At 34.4% G+C, this 12030-nt stretch overlaps 1 protein-coding gene across 2 annotated transcripts; it reads right to left on the bottom strand.

The window, feature by feature from the left end:
* Positions 1–9173: 9173 nt before the first annotated feature.
* On the bottom strand, positions 9174–12030 carry LOC109815557 (D-amino-acid transaminase, chloroplastic). Of its 2 annotated transcripts, none has more exons than XM_020380310.3 (5): positions 11764–12030; positions 11530–11582; positions 11006–11181; positions 10184–10874; positions 9174–9613 (listed from the first exon to the last, which is right to left on the bottom strand). In XM_020380310.3, the coding sequence occupies exons 1-5, from the start codon at positions 11789–11791 to the stop codon at positions 9596–9598; spliced, it is 966 nt and encodes a 321-aa protein (XP_020235899.1). In that variant the 5' UTR covers positions 11792–12030; the 3' UTR covers positions 9174–9595. The 2 variants fall into 2 exon arrangements, with proteins under 2 accessions (XP_020235899.1, XP_020235898.1); XM_020380309.3 differs by having other exon boundaries at positions 10201–10874; positions 11764–12025.

The raw sequence follows: 12030 nt of genomic DNA, 5'->3' as shown, positions 1-12030 counted from the left end.
CTTTTTCCCTTGCAACTTATTTTCATCTCGTTTTTCTTCCCATCTCTATACTTTTTTTTTATTACATCACATCATAATAAATACTATTTTCTACTCCCCTCTTTACCTATCTCTTCCCTTCATCCCAAAATGGGGTAAACATTTTGACATTATTATTTTTAAATGCATTTATTTCATCGCATCATTACGGAGAAATTTCGCCTATAGAAAAGACTTACAAATTATCTTAATATAGTCAAGCAAATGAGAACTATCTTTTTAAGAAGAAAATATCATTATACTAAGTAATTATTAACTTTCAATTCATTCATCTTATAGAAGCTTATTTAGATTATCACAATTTTGTTTGAATTTTAAAAACATATTTTAATTTTCAAACAAATGCTAACCATTAATCCATTATTTTGCACCTCAGCCACATGACATAAAAAAAAACATAATTTTGAAAAAAAACGCATTATTAAGTAAATTGGAAGAAAAGTTTGGTTAACCTATGTGTTTCTATTTCATTTTTTTAAAACATAATGTAATTAAAGTTAACATAATTAATCGCAACAAAGAGGTTTTTTGTTTTAATGCATATTTGATTTCGATGTAGAAACACTATCATACAATAATAGAGGTTTGCTAGAAGAAACGATTCTACACTAGGTTATTGCTAAGAAAGATATTCATTCCATGCTTGAAGAATTTCCATACAGTCACTATAAAAGAAAGACCTAAAGATATTGGGTGCCTACACCTGTAGAGCACAGATTTAGGGAATAACAACAATGCAACAGAATTCAAAATGCAACAAAATAACACCAAGCCTATTTTAAAAGCCCAATCTTTAAGTTATATAGTCTTTGAACTTTAATGGGCTTCGCATTATACGTTTGGGCCTTCCAACTCTATCAATACCGGCCTGGTCACATTGGACATTGTCCTCAATGTCATTGGTCATACTGGAGCAGCCACGGATCCCTGCTGAGGTGGACGCACGAGATGGGAATGTGCTTTTGCTGAACGGTGGTGATGAAACGGTGACAAGTGGAGCATGTGCATTAACTGTGGAAGTAATGTCAAGACCACGTGTTGGGTCACACGAGGGGACAACTACTTCTCCAAATCCAGTTTGCACTCGATTGAAGACATTAGAAGGGAGCTCTTCAGCTGGCTCAGTTGGTGGTGACGGAAGAGGCGAAAGGGTGGCGATGGCGTCTGTCCTGTGCGGTGGAAGATCCCGAAAGTGGCGGAGAGGGTCGTCACCTTTGTAAGGACGCAGCAACGAGACATGGAACACGGGATGAATACGGGCGGTGTCCGGCAAGATAAGTTCATAAGCGACGGAGCCAATGCGTAGGCGAATTTGGAAGGGTCCGTAATACCTCTTGGCGAGCTTTTGGGACGAGCATCGTAACACGGAAGTCTGGCGGTATGGCTGAAGCTTCAAGAGAACCCAATCACTAGGTTGAAAGGTAACTTCGCGACGATGAAGATTAGCAAAATGTTTCATACGTTGATGAGCCTTCGAAAGATGCACTTTGACTTCTGTTAAAATATTTCTATGCTCTTGCAGGAGAAGGTGCACAGAAGTGGAAGACGAATCGCGTAAGGCATCCGTCGGGTTTGGAGGCGCGCGTCCATACAAGGCATGAAAGGGAGATGTGCTGATGCTGGTGTGGAAGGAGGTATTATGCCAATATTCCGCCAAGTGAAGATATTGGTACCAAGCATGAGGGTGATCACTAACGAAACAACGAAGGTAAGCTTCCAAGCATCTGTTCAAGACTTCTGATTGCCCGTCCGACTGAGGGTGATAGGCGGAGCTAAAAGCCAAGGTGGTGCCTTGGGCGCGAAAAAGTTCACGCCAAAAAGAACTCACGAACAACGGATCCTTGTCCGAAACAATGGATTTCGGAAAGCCATGGATTTTGAAGATTTCAACCATGAAACGACGAGCGAGCTGCGGTGCTGTGAAGTGGGCAGGAAGGGCAATGAAATGGGCAAACTTTGTGAGACGATCACAAACAACCCATATGGTGGAATGACACAACGATTTTGGAAGGTGCGTAATGAAATCCATGGATATGTCTTCCCATACTCTGTTGGCAGTTTTGAGGGGTTGTAATAACCCAAATTTTTTTGTTGGCATATATTTGTTATGTTGACATGTAGGGCACTCTCGAATGAACTTGCGCGTATCAGAATAAAGATTTGGCCAATAAAAAACAGCAGCGAGACGACAAACTGTAGGCTTCAAACCCGAGTGACCAGCAACGGGGGTACAGTGAAACTCCCTGAGCAATTGAAGGCGAAAATCAGCAAAATCTGGGACAAACAGTCGTTCCTTGAAATACAATAGCCCATTGCGAAAGGTAAACAAATCCTGCCCATTATCTTTTTGAAGCAATTTATGAACTAATTCCTGACCTGTTGTCTTAAAATATTGCTGCCAAGGTTGAAGGAACAGGGGAACAGGTGAAGAAATATGTAACAAGATCGAAGGTTGCGGTTCTGGGCGAGATAAAGTGTCAGCCACCAGATTCTGACTGCCAGGCCTGTAGAGAATGTCAAAGTGGTAGCCCAAGAACTTAATGGCCCATTTCTACTGCTCAGGAGTGTGGACTGCTTGGGTAAGCAAACTCTTTAAACTCTTTTGATCAGTAATAATCTGAAAATAGTGGCCAATCAAATATTGACGCCATTTTTTTATGGCTTCTGTTACAGCCAGCATTTCACGGACATAGACAGAGGCAGCTTGGAGCTTAGGACATAGGCGTTTGCTAAAGAAAGCAATAGGATGACCATGCTGAGACAAAACAGCACCAATTGCAATGCCAGAAGCATCGGTCTCGATGACAAAAGGCGAACTGAAGTCTGGAAGAGCCAGAACCGGAACAGATGTAATTTTACTTTTGAGCTCGGTGAAAGCTTGTTGTGCTTGTAAACTCCATTGAAAAATAGGTGAACGCAACAAATCGGTGAGGGGAGTGGCAATCGCTGCATAGTTGCGGACAAATTTTCTATAAAAACCAGTTAAGCCTAAGAACCCGCGTAGAGCCGTGAGTGAACGTTGAGGAGGCCAAGCTACGATAGCTTGAATCTTCTCTAGGTCAGGTTGAACCCCTTGGCCTGAAATAATATGACCCAAATAGGCCACCGAAGGCCCAAACGTATAATGCGAAGCCCATTAAAGTTCAAAGACTATATAACTTAAAGATTGGGCTTTTAAAATAGGCTTGGTGTTATTTTGTTGCATTTTGAATTCTGTTGCATTGTTGTTATTCCCTAAATTTGTGCTCTACACGTGTAGGCACCCAATATCTTTAGGTCTTTCTTTTATAGTGACTGTATGGAAATTCTTCAAGCATGGAATGAATATCTTTCTTAGCAATAACCTAGTGTAGAATCGTTTCTTCTAGCAAACCTCTATTATTTAACAAAATAACACCAAGCCTATTTTAAAAGCCCAATCTTTAAGTTATATAGTCTTTGAACTTTAATGGGCTTCGCATTATACGTTTGGGCCTTCCAACTCTATCATACAATGTCTTTTGAAAATGAACCTAAACATGCTATTGTTTACATTTAAAAATCTCTTAAAACATCTTGTGCAAGGATTTTTTTTTTTCAAGATTTTGAGATAAATTTTTTAAATGTGTGCCTTGTTATAGGCTTTATATAAAAGCTTATGTACCACTTGGAATTATCTAGTGGTGGAGGTTGAGATTGATGCATAAGTATTTATTTACGTTTGGTACTCTTTATTGTAAATATAATTTTTTTTTACTAACAAAAAAAACTTGTGTTTTAAACATGTTTTTCTAAGATATTCACTATTAGAATTTCTCTTATTACATGCAACTTTTCCTGCGAATTTTTCATAAAAATTTGCAGGAAATGTTGTTCCTGCAAATTTTTCTGCAAAATTTTATTTGCAGGTAATACCTTCGTGGATAATATATTTTTGCGAATTTTAAAATTTGCAGGAAATTTTCCTGCGAAATTTCTTGCGAAAAAAATTCGTAGGAAAGTTTCCTGCAAAAAAAATTTGCAGGAAATTTTCCTGCAAAAAAAAATTCGCAGGAAAATTCACAAGAAACTTTCATGCGAATTTTTTCGCAAGAAATTCTGCAGGAATATTTTTTACGGAAAAATTTTTAAAAAATTACTATAAATTCTATATTTTAAGAATTCATAATCTTTTATTTTCATGCCTCTTACATAATCTTTTAAATTCTAAGATTGTAGATTATAAGCCTCACACTTAACCATACAATTCAACTTGGAAGGTAAGTGTTACTCCAACTTATATACTCTTTAATTGTGTTATTTTCAATCGATGTGGGACTTGAAGATTTTTTAAAATATTAAACTTATGAATTCAAATATATTTTTTTATTTTTCCTGCAAATTCTGCAGGAAAAGTTACCTGCAAAATTTTTCTACCATTTAGTAAACATTACTTACGAATTTATTTTTGCAAGAAAATCTACAAGAAACAAAATAAAATTCTTACAATATTTTCTGCAAATTTTTACCATGGAAATTTTTTTTTCCATGATTATTAAAATTGTAGCAAATTTTGTAAGAAATATCTGTAAATTATATTTTGCAGGAAAATTTGCAAAAAAATTTCTGCGAATATTTTTTTGCAGGAAAATTCACAAAAAATTTCTGCAAATATTTTTTTGCAGGAAAATTTGCAAAAACTTTCTACGAATATTTTTTTGCAAGAAAATTTACAAAAAAATAACACTTTTCTAGTAGTGATTTGTGATTGCAAAATCTTGATAACAACTCTCTCTAACATTTGGAGATAGATAATGAGAATTCTCTTATCTCAAAGGTCTTGTAGTATTAAAGTAATTTTAAATTATTTTTATTTAATCAAAAAATCATTAACACAAATAATTTAACATATATGTTCTTTAACTAAAGAACATATATTTAAAAGGTATTATTTTAATCTTTAGTTTATTTAAAAGGTATATCTGTCTTGATCTTTAGTTTGAACACAAAATTATAATTAAAGGTATTATTTTACTTTTGTAGGGTCAACTTCGTCAAAAGGAAATAATATACTTTTATTATTATTATAATAATAATAATAATAATAAATATAAATAAAAACTATCTTCATTTCAACGATTAGACAGGATTGAAAGTTTTTTCTTTCTTTCTTATTCGTTAACTATAGGTTATGTTCCAAATTAATAAATATGATGAAACACGTTTTTAACAGCACAAAATTGTTATTTTGTTCTTTAATCAATGCCTACAGCCAACAACTGCTATTGCCACGGGCCAAAAATCCCAAGCCCAAGCTTTGAAGGGAATTTGCAAAGTACATCCCCTAAATTGCTAAATCCACCTCCCTTTCATTTTTAGTAATTTTTTTTAGGCTTAAATATGTTTTTAGTCCCTCAAATTTAGGATAAATCTATTTTTAGTCCCTCAAATTTAAAATTGTTGTTTTTAGTCCCTGTAATTTTAAAAAATCTTAATTTAGTCCTTATATTCAAGTTATGTTAAGAAATTTATCAAACATTATTGCATAAAATCTACCTATTGGTGTTTCTATTAGTGAAAATATCACATTAAATCCGGTTGATATTGCATAACTGTCTTAATTAGTCACTTTCAAATATGTTATTGGTGACCTAAGGGACTAAAACAAGATTTTTGAGAATTACAGGGACTAAAAACAACAGTTTTAAATTTGAGTGACCAAAAACAAATTTATCTTAAATTTGAGGGACTAAAAACATATTTAAGCCTTTTTTTAACAAGAAAAGCCCTTTCCAGAAACTAAATTTTAGAATGGGTTAAATTTTGATTAATTTTAAAAAGTAAAGTTCCATAAGTATTTAAATTTTAACTTATTTCAAAATTTAAAATATGCTTATATTTCATATTTATCCATACAAATAAAGTTCTACTTTAATAAAATAAGAGAAAAATAATAATAATTTATAAAGTACATACACATATATTTTAAAAGTTGAGAAGTCTTTTAAGTAATAATTAAAAATAAAAATAAAAAATTAATCGTAAAATTGATAATATCTCATAATTATAGAAATGTGTGTGAAATAGTTTAAAAAATCAAATAACAACAAATTTATAACTGATATAAATATTCTCTTAAATAAATATTGAGAAAATATTCCTAACACATCCAAGCATTGAATATCAGAAAAACAAAACAATCACATATTTGGCCATAGGAATCAAAAGTAAGGGGTTTAAAAATGGTGTGAGAGAAGAATATACAAACCATCAAAAATTGGGAAGTAACTCCAAACCCCTTGCATTTGCAATTTGATTGAAGTTTTATGCTTGTCATTTTTCAATATAACTACTAGTTCCTACAACTAAACACGAGGGATCCTCGTCTAATAACAAAAAAGTATTATTTTCTCCAACAATCATATCTTGTCATTTAAGAACAAGAGAAGATCCAAATTCTTGTTTGATGAAAATTATTGCTTCTTGTCGTTGGTTCTAATAATTTCCAAACAGGCAAACTCTACTAGTTTCCATGTTGCTCTGTACTAACTCTTCAAGTTACTTTTCTTATAGGTTGAGACTTGAGATTAAATGCATGGGACATCCAGTGCTTCCTCTGCCGGCAAAAGTTTGGTTAAATAGTGGCTTGATACGGCATCTACAGCACACAAAATACCGACAACTATTGGATCCTATGCAACGTTTTGTCATGATCGTAACCTATGATCGGAAGGTCCTACAACCTTGATTGTGGTTCTCAACTCTTCCCCACTTCTTATTTTTCATTAAAGGTTGAAAGATTTATAGCAGCAAACATACAAACCCATAGATGCCTTTCAATGGCACATGGCTCCAAGAGGAATATTCTAATTACTAAAACATCACACCCTTGAAAAAAAAAACTGTACTTTTGGGCTGCCTAACAATGTACAATACATTGATGATTTATTTTTTCTCAAATAAATTACTAGAACATTACACCCTTCAAAAAAAAAACTGTACTTTTGGGCTGCCTAACAATGTACAATACATTGATAACTTATTTTTTCTCAAATAAGTGAAAGAGCGATCAATTTATACCATATTATTTTTGAGTCTGTTTTTCTGTACCCATTATTATTTATTACATTTCAAACTTTCCTACGTAAAAATCGTTTATTAAACAAGTAGAGAGAGGACTTGTAGCAGAGGCAGAGAGCCACTTAAAAAGGCAATTTGCCATTTAACTTGCAGAAAGTTTGATCAATCTTATGTGATTATTAGCTGCAGCATCTAGAAAAGGACAAGCATACAAAAAGAGCTTCACTCAACTATCCAGTTAGAGCCATACACATGTGTCTTTACACAGTAATGTATTTTAACTTCATAACCTTTAATTAAATATGAATCTAATTGGGACAGTAACAAGAACTTGGATAATGATACTTTAGCGTTGAGTTCATTACACTCAAAGAAAGGTTTTCAGCATGGATTACTCTTGTAATGTGCCTCTTAACTTTGACAGCTTTTGATTTGAGGCAAACGACAATGACAAAGCTACAAATAATATTTCAGCAGAATTCATGAGAGTTGCTCTGCTAGTTTTGATTTTAATTTATGTATTCCACCTGAATATTTGTTATTCGACAATAATAGAAAAACTTTGCATGATTCATTCCAAACTTTTTTGTTTAATGTTATATATTTGTTATGGAGAATCTACTATGAGCCAAAACTCGGGCAAAATCAGCTTAAAGCTTTACATTGACTTGGAGGCTATTATTTTGGAGAAGTACTTTGAGATCAACCTCACCCGCCATGCCAACCGACTTTCGGGTGAAGCACTCCAATCTAACCACGCGAAACCTACATAGTCAAACCAAGGTTAACCTAATCACACATAGAACGACTTAGTTATGATTAAACTGACCTAATCATGTTAATCCAATCTTATAATGCCTCATGTAGTAACTTGACAATCTACAAGAGACACAATGCATTATGTAACACACTTCTTAACAACTTACAACATATTTGAGTATGCATTTTTTTAAATGTTACAATAATTTCCCACTTTCCGATACAAGAATTGAGAAACAACAAAGTTGTTACTTTGAATTGAAAGGACGTTTATACGGTTTAAACACCAAATCAACCATACTCTTATTCATGTAAGATAACTACTTTTTGTCTCTTACCTCTTACCATATCTACCATAAGTAGGATCTCATATGACATGTTTGGTTACATTTCTATGATACTTTCATTGTTACTCTGCCGTTATTTTTAGTGACTTGCTTGTAAGTGGTTTCTTCCGTTGCCCTCTCATCACTTGGACACTGCCGCGCCAGAGTTGACATTGGAGACACCTTCGTGTTCACCATCCAAACAATATTCATTTTAGGAAAGATCGGTTTTACTTCTATTATCCATGTATTATAAATATATATTTAACTAGTTTGATGTGTGATTCTGCATGTATATTAAATAGATATGCGTGTAACCTGTCTCGGATGTGGAGAGGGAAAAATCTGACTCTTGATTCTGAGTTTAAAAGAAGTGAGAAGACTCTCAATTTGTCAAAACTCAACACAAGAAACAAATTAAGCTTTTTTATATATGAAGCTCAAGTGATTCTGGCAGGTCTGTAGTAAGTCACTTGAACAAAACACTTAAATTTTTCGATGACTATAATAAAGTTAATAGATACATTATGCTGCATCTCTTCGAGACATTCAACATACGTAAACATTGACACAAACAAGCCCTTAACCTAAGCCAACTTGATGCACCAAGAAGAACAATGAAGAAACGGATAGATGAATAATGGGACGTAAAGGACCACCTTAATTTCAATAATTTGGTATTGTGATCTTCCCAAATCAAATCCAAAAGCAACAATCTTACCGACCACCAATGTCAAAAATAGACAAGTGAACAAAAGGATAAAGAGATAGAGCAAGGAACCCAAAACCCACATCCTCACTTGTATGTTGTGTATCTGTTTTCATCTAAAATGAATTTGTGTGCTACTGCTGTAGGTTTTGGAGAGTGTACTACTACGTTTTTGGTTTGTTGGTTCTTGGACTTATGTCCAAGGCTTGAACAAAAACTCCTCTCCATGTTGATGAGATTAAACAATGGACTCCTCTACATAGAAAATTGGGCCAATATTACTGTTGTAGAGATATGATAACTATATGGAAAATAAATGCATGCATTGCACACAACTGGAGCACGTGGAAACATGCGTGAATATCAAAGCCAATGGTTCTGGCACTCTGCAGTGCAGAGTCTTTATTATTTCATTACAACAACGTGAAACAGTTGAAGGATTATTTATCTGCTACGTAAATTTTGTGTAGCAGGAAACACCTGCTGCTTCACTTCAGGACTTGCTCAGTTTTCACACTTCAAATACATAAAGCAAATGCAAAGACAAACATGAGTAAATCTTTTGCAACCCGAACTCCTAGGAACATGACGCATAAAATAAGAAAGCTGTTCCCAGCCTGCAATTTGATGACTTGGTAGGTTCACTAGACGTAAGGAACAGGTATTCTCTGTGTGCCAGGGCCAGCTACCATATCATCCAGCAACAAATCCGAAAGTAACATTGTTAATTCTCCAACTCTCCCTGTCAAACATATATAATTGAATAAATAAAAGGAGAAAAAAGTGGGAAACAGAGACTCAACCAGAATGCATGTGAGTATATATATAGCCAACATATATAGGGGACACATCTGGTGAAAACATTAGAGTAAAGAAAGTAAATTTCTGCCATACAACTGTATATAGATAGTCAAGATTATTTTAATTAATTTTAACCATTTTAATTATATGGTTAAAATTCACCTCTCTTATGCTTTCATCTCTCACTTCATACACTTCTTTGTGTATGTATGTATGATGAGGGATCAATATGTTATATTTGTTTGAAACTAAGAGGAGTAAATCTTGATCACTATGAATAGTCAAAATTAAAATACAAAAATCTTGTTAGTTTTAGGCTCTAAGTAAGTAGCCTTTAATATTTGATCATTCATCTACCAATTTGCTCCACTCATTCTCATAATACATGCATTATTTCAAAACCACCTATACAAATGCTCGTGCATGAATATTGAGAAGAAAGTAAGCAAGGTTAAGGCTTCAGCCTTCATACCATACAAAAGCAGATTGAAATCAGATAATTACTGTTAACCTGTGTTACTAAGTTACCATTGCCAATGGGTTGATCATCCCACATGATGATAGGCGACAAAGGAAGGGTGCTTCCTACATACATCATTTCAGCAGCAGCTTTACCTTCCTCCACAGTCAGTTTTTTAGTTGCTACACCTTTCAAAAGCCCTTGATCAACCAACTTGGGTGCAAGTTCAAGAAGCCTTTTTGCAGTGCAACCAAATAGGATGTTATCAAAAGGAGGCATGACAAGTTCCTTGTCCTGATTTATGAAAGCAACATTCACATTTGGACCTTCAGCTATGTAACCTGCCTCATCAATCCACACAGAAGAAAATGCTCCTTCCTCTTCAGCTTCCATTATTGAAAGGACATTTGGAAGATAATTCACAGTTTTTGTTGTGGCAAATAGAGGTGGCTTCATTGGTATTTTGGAAGTAATCACTTTAACTCCCTCTTTGCATTGGGAAAAATCATGGTGAATGACTACTGCATAGAATGCAGATGTTGGACATCCTGCTGATGACAGCAAGAAATCCCCAGGACCTGCACTCAACCAGAATCTTAGAGTTCCCTTCTTGCATTTTGATACTGCAGTTAGTTGAATTAGAATGCTGCGAAGGGTTGACCGAGAAAATGGTGAGGATATCTTTGCTTTGGAGGCTGACCTTAGGAATCTGTCAAGGTGCACATCCAACTCATAGAGATATCTGGAAAGGGTAAACAATTTAAACACCACAATCAGAGAAAGAATGTGTTTCAAATGCAAGAATCAGAAAATTCAAAGCAAAACCCCAATGCTTTGTTACATGCATATCAAACCAAAATTAACATTACCTACCCATCAAAGACAATAGCTGTATCAAACACACCATGCCCTCTGTGTACCATGTGATCGTCAATGGGGATTACCATCATTGCTGGATCAAGTATGATACCTCCATAAATACTAGAATACATAGCTGGGTATGGTTGTTTCTCCACTGAACTCCATTTTTCATGAAGCTTTTCAAGCAACTGAACAATGCAACCCCAATGAAATTTGCAAAGCTTAATGGACAATACAAAACTTTATGGAACTAATGATGGCAACAAAACAAAAAAGTGATTTCATTCCAATTGAAACTACCGCAAATAAGTTATTCAATTATTATACGAATTTGAAAAGCATATGCAGAAAAATCTTTGCTTCACTCTTTCTCCCTAATCTGGCTTGCCCACTCCAATTGTGAAACAATTAAGTTTTGGTTTCTTTGACACACACAGATTACAAACAATTTAACACCATAATAGTATTGATTAATGGAGTTACTTGAAGAAATTAAGATGGTACAAAAAGAGAGGCTTAGAAGTTAAGAATATCACCTCGGATGATGAAGAGAACACGTGAACTCTAAAATCATCATCATTTTCAACCTCTGGGACATCCCAAAGAAAAGGAAAAGACAAGTGAAAGATCAGATACAAAAAAAGAAACAGCAGCATTATATGACACGTACCCGTTAATTCGATTGAAAATTAAACTGCTAAAATACCAATCAAGTTTTGATATTTCAATCGCACCCAATAAACTGAAGGTAACCCAGAACTCAAACTCACCTGAAGACTTGTGAGAAGATTCAGTCATGGTGAAAGGAGCAAGTCAATATAGTAAGGTGCGTGAAGGAAACTAGTGACTAAATAGTTGGAATTGGAGCAGTGGAAGGAATGGTGGAGTTGATAATATATAATAATTGTTAATAGACAACAAGAATATCAGAGAGCAATGTGAATTATTGTTTCTTACTTTGTTTGTTTCCTTGTTCTTTTGTTACTCTAATTTTGTTGTGTTGGCCTAATTGCTTGTTCCGGTGCTTGTGAAAACAT

Source organism: Cajanus cajan, chromosome 10 (genome assembly GCF_000230855.2).
Source record: "Cajanus cajan strain Asha chromosome 10, NIPB_CcT2T_4, whole genome shotgun sequence".
Classification (NCBI taxonomy): Eukaryota; Viridiplantae; Streptophyta; class Magnoliopsida; order Fabales; family Fabaceae; genus Cajanus; species Cajanus cajan.
Note: the sequence above shows the minus strand (reverse complement) of the source record. Positions and strands in the feature narration are given on the sequence as shown.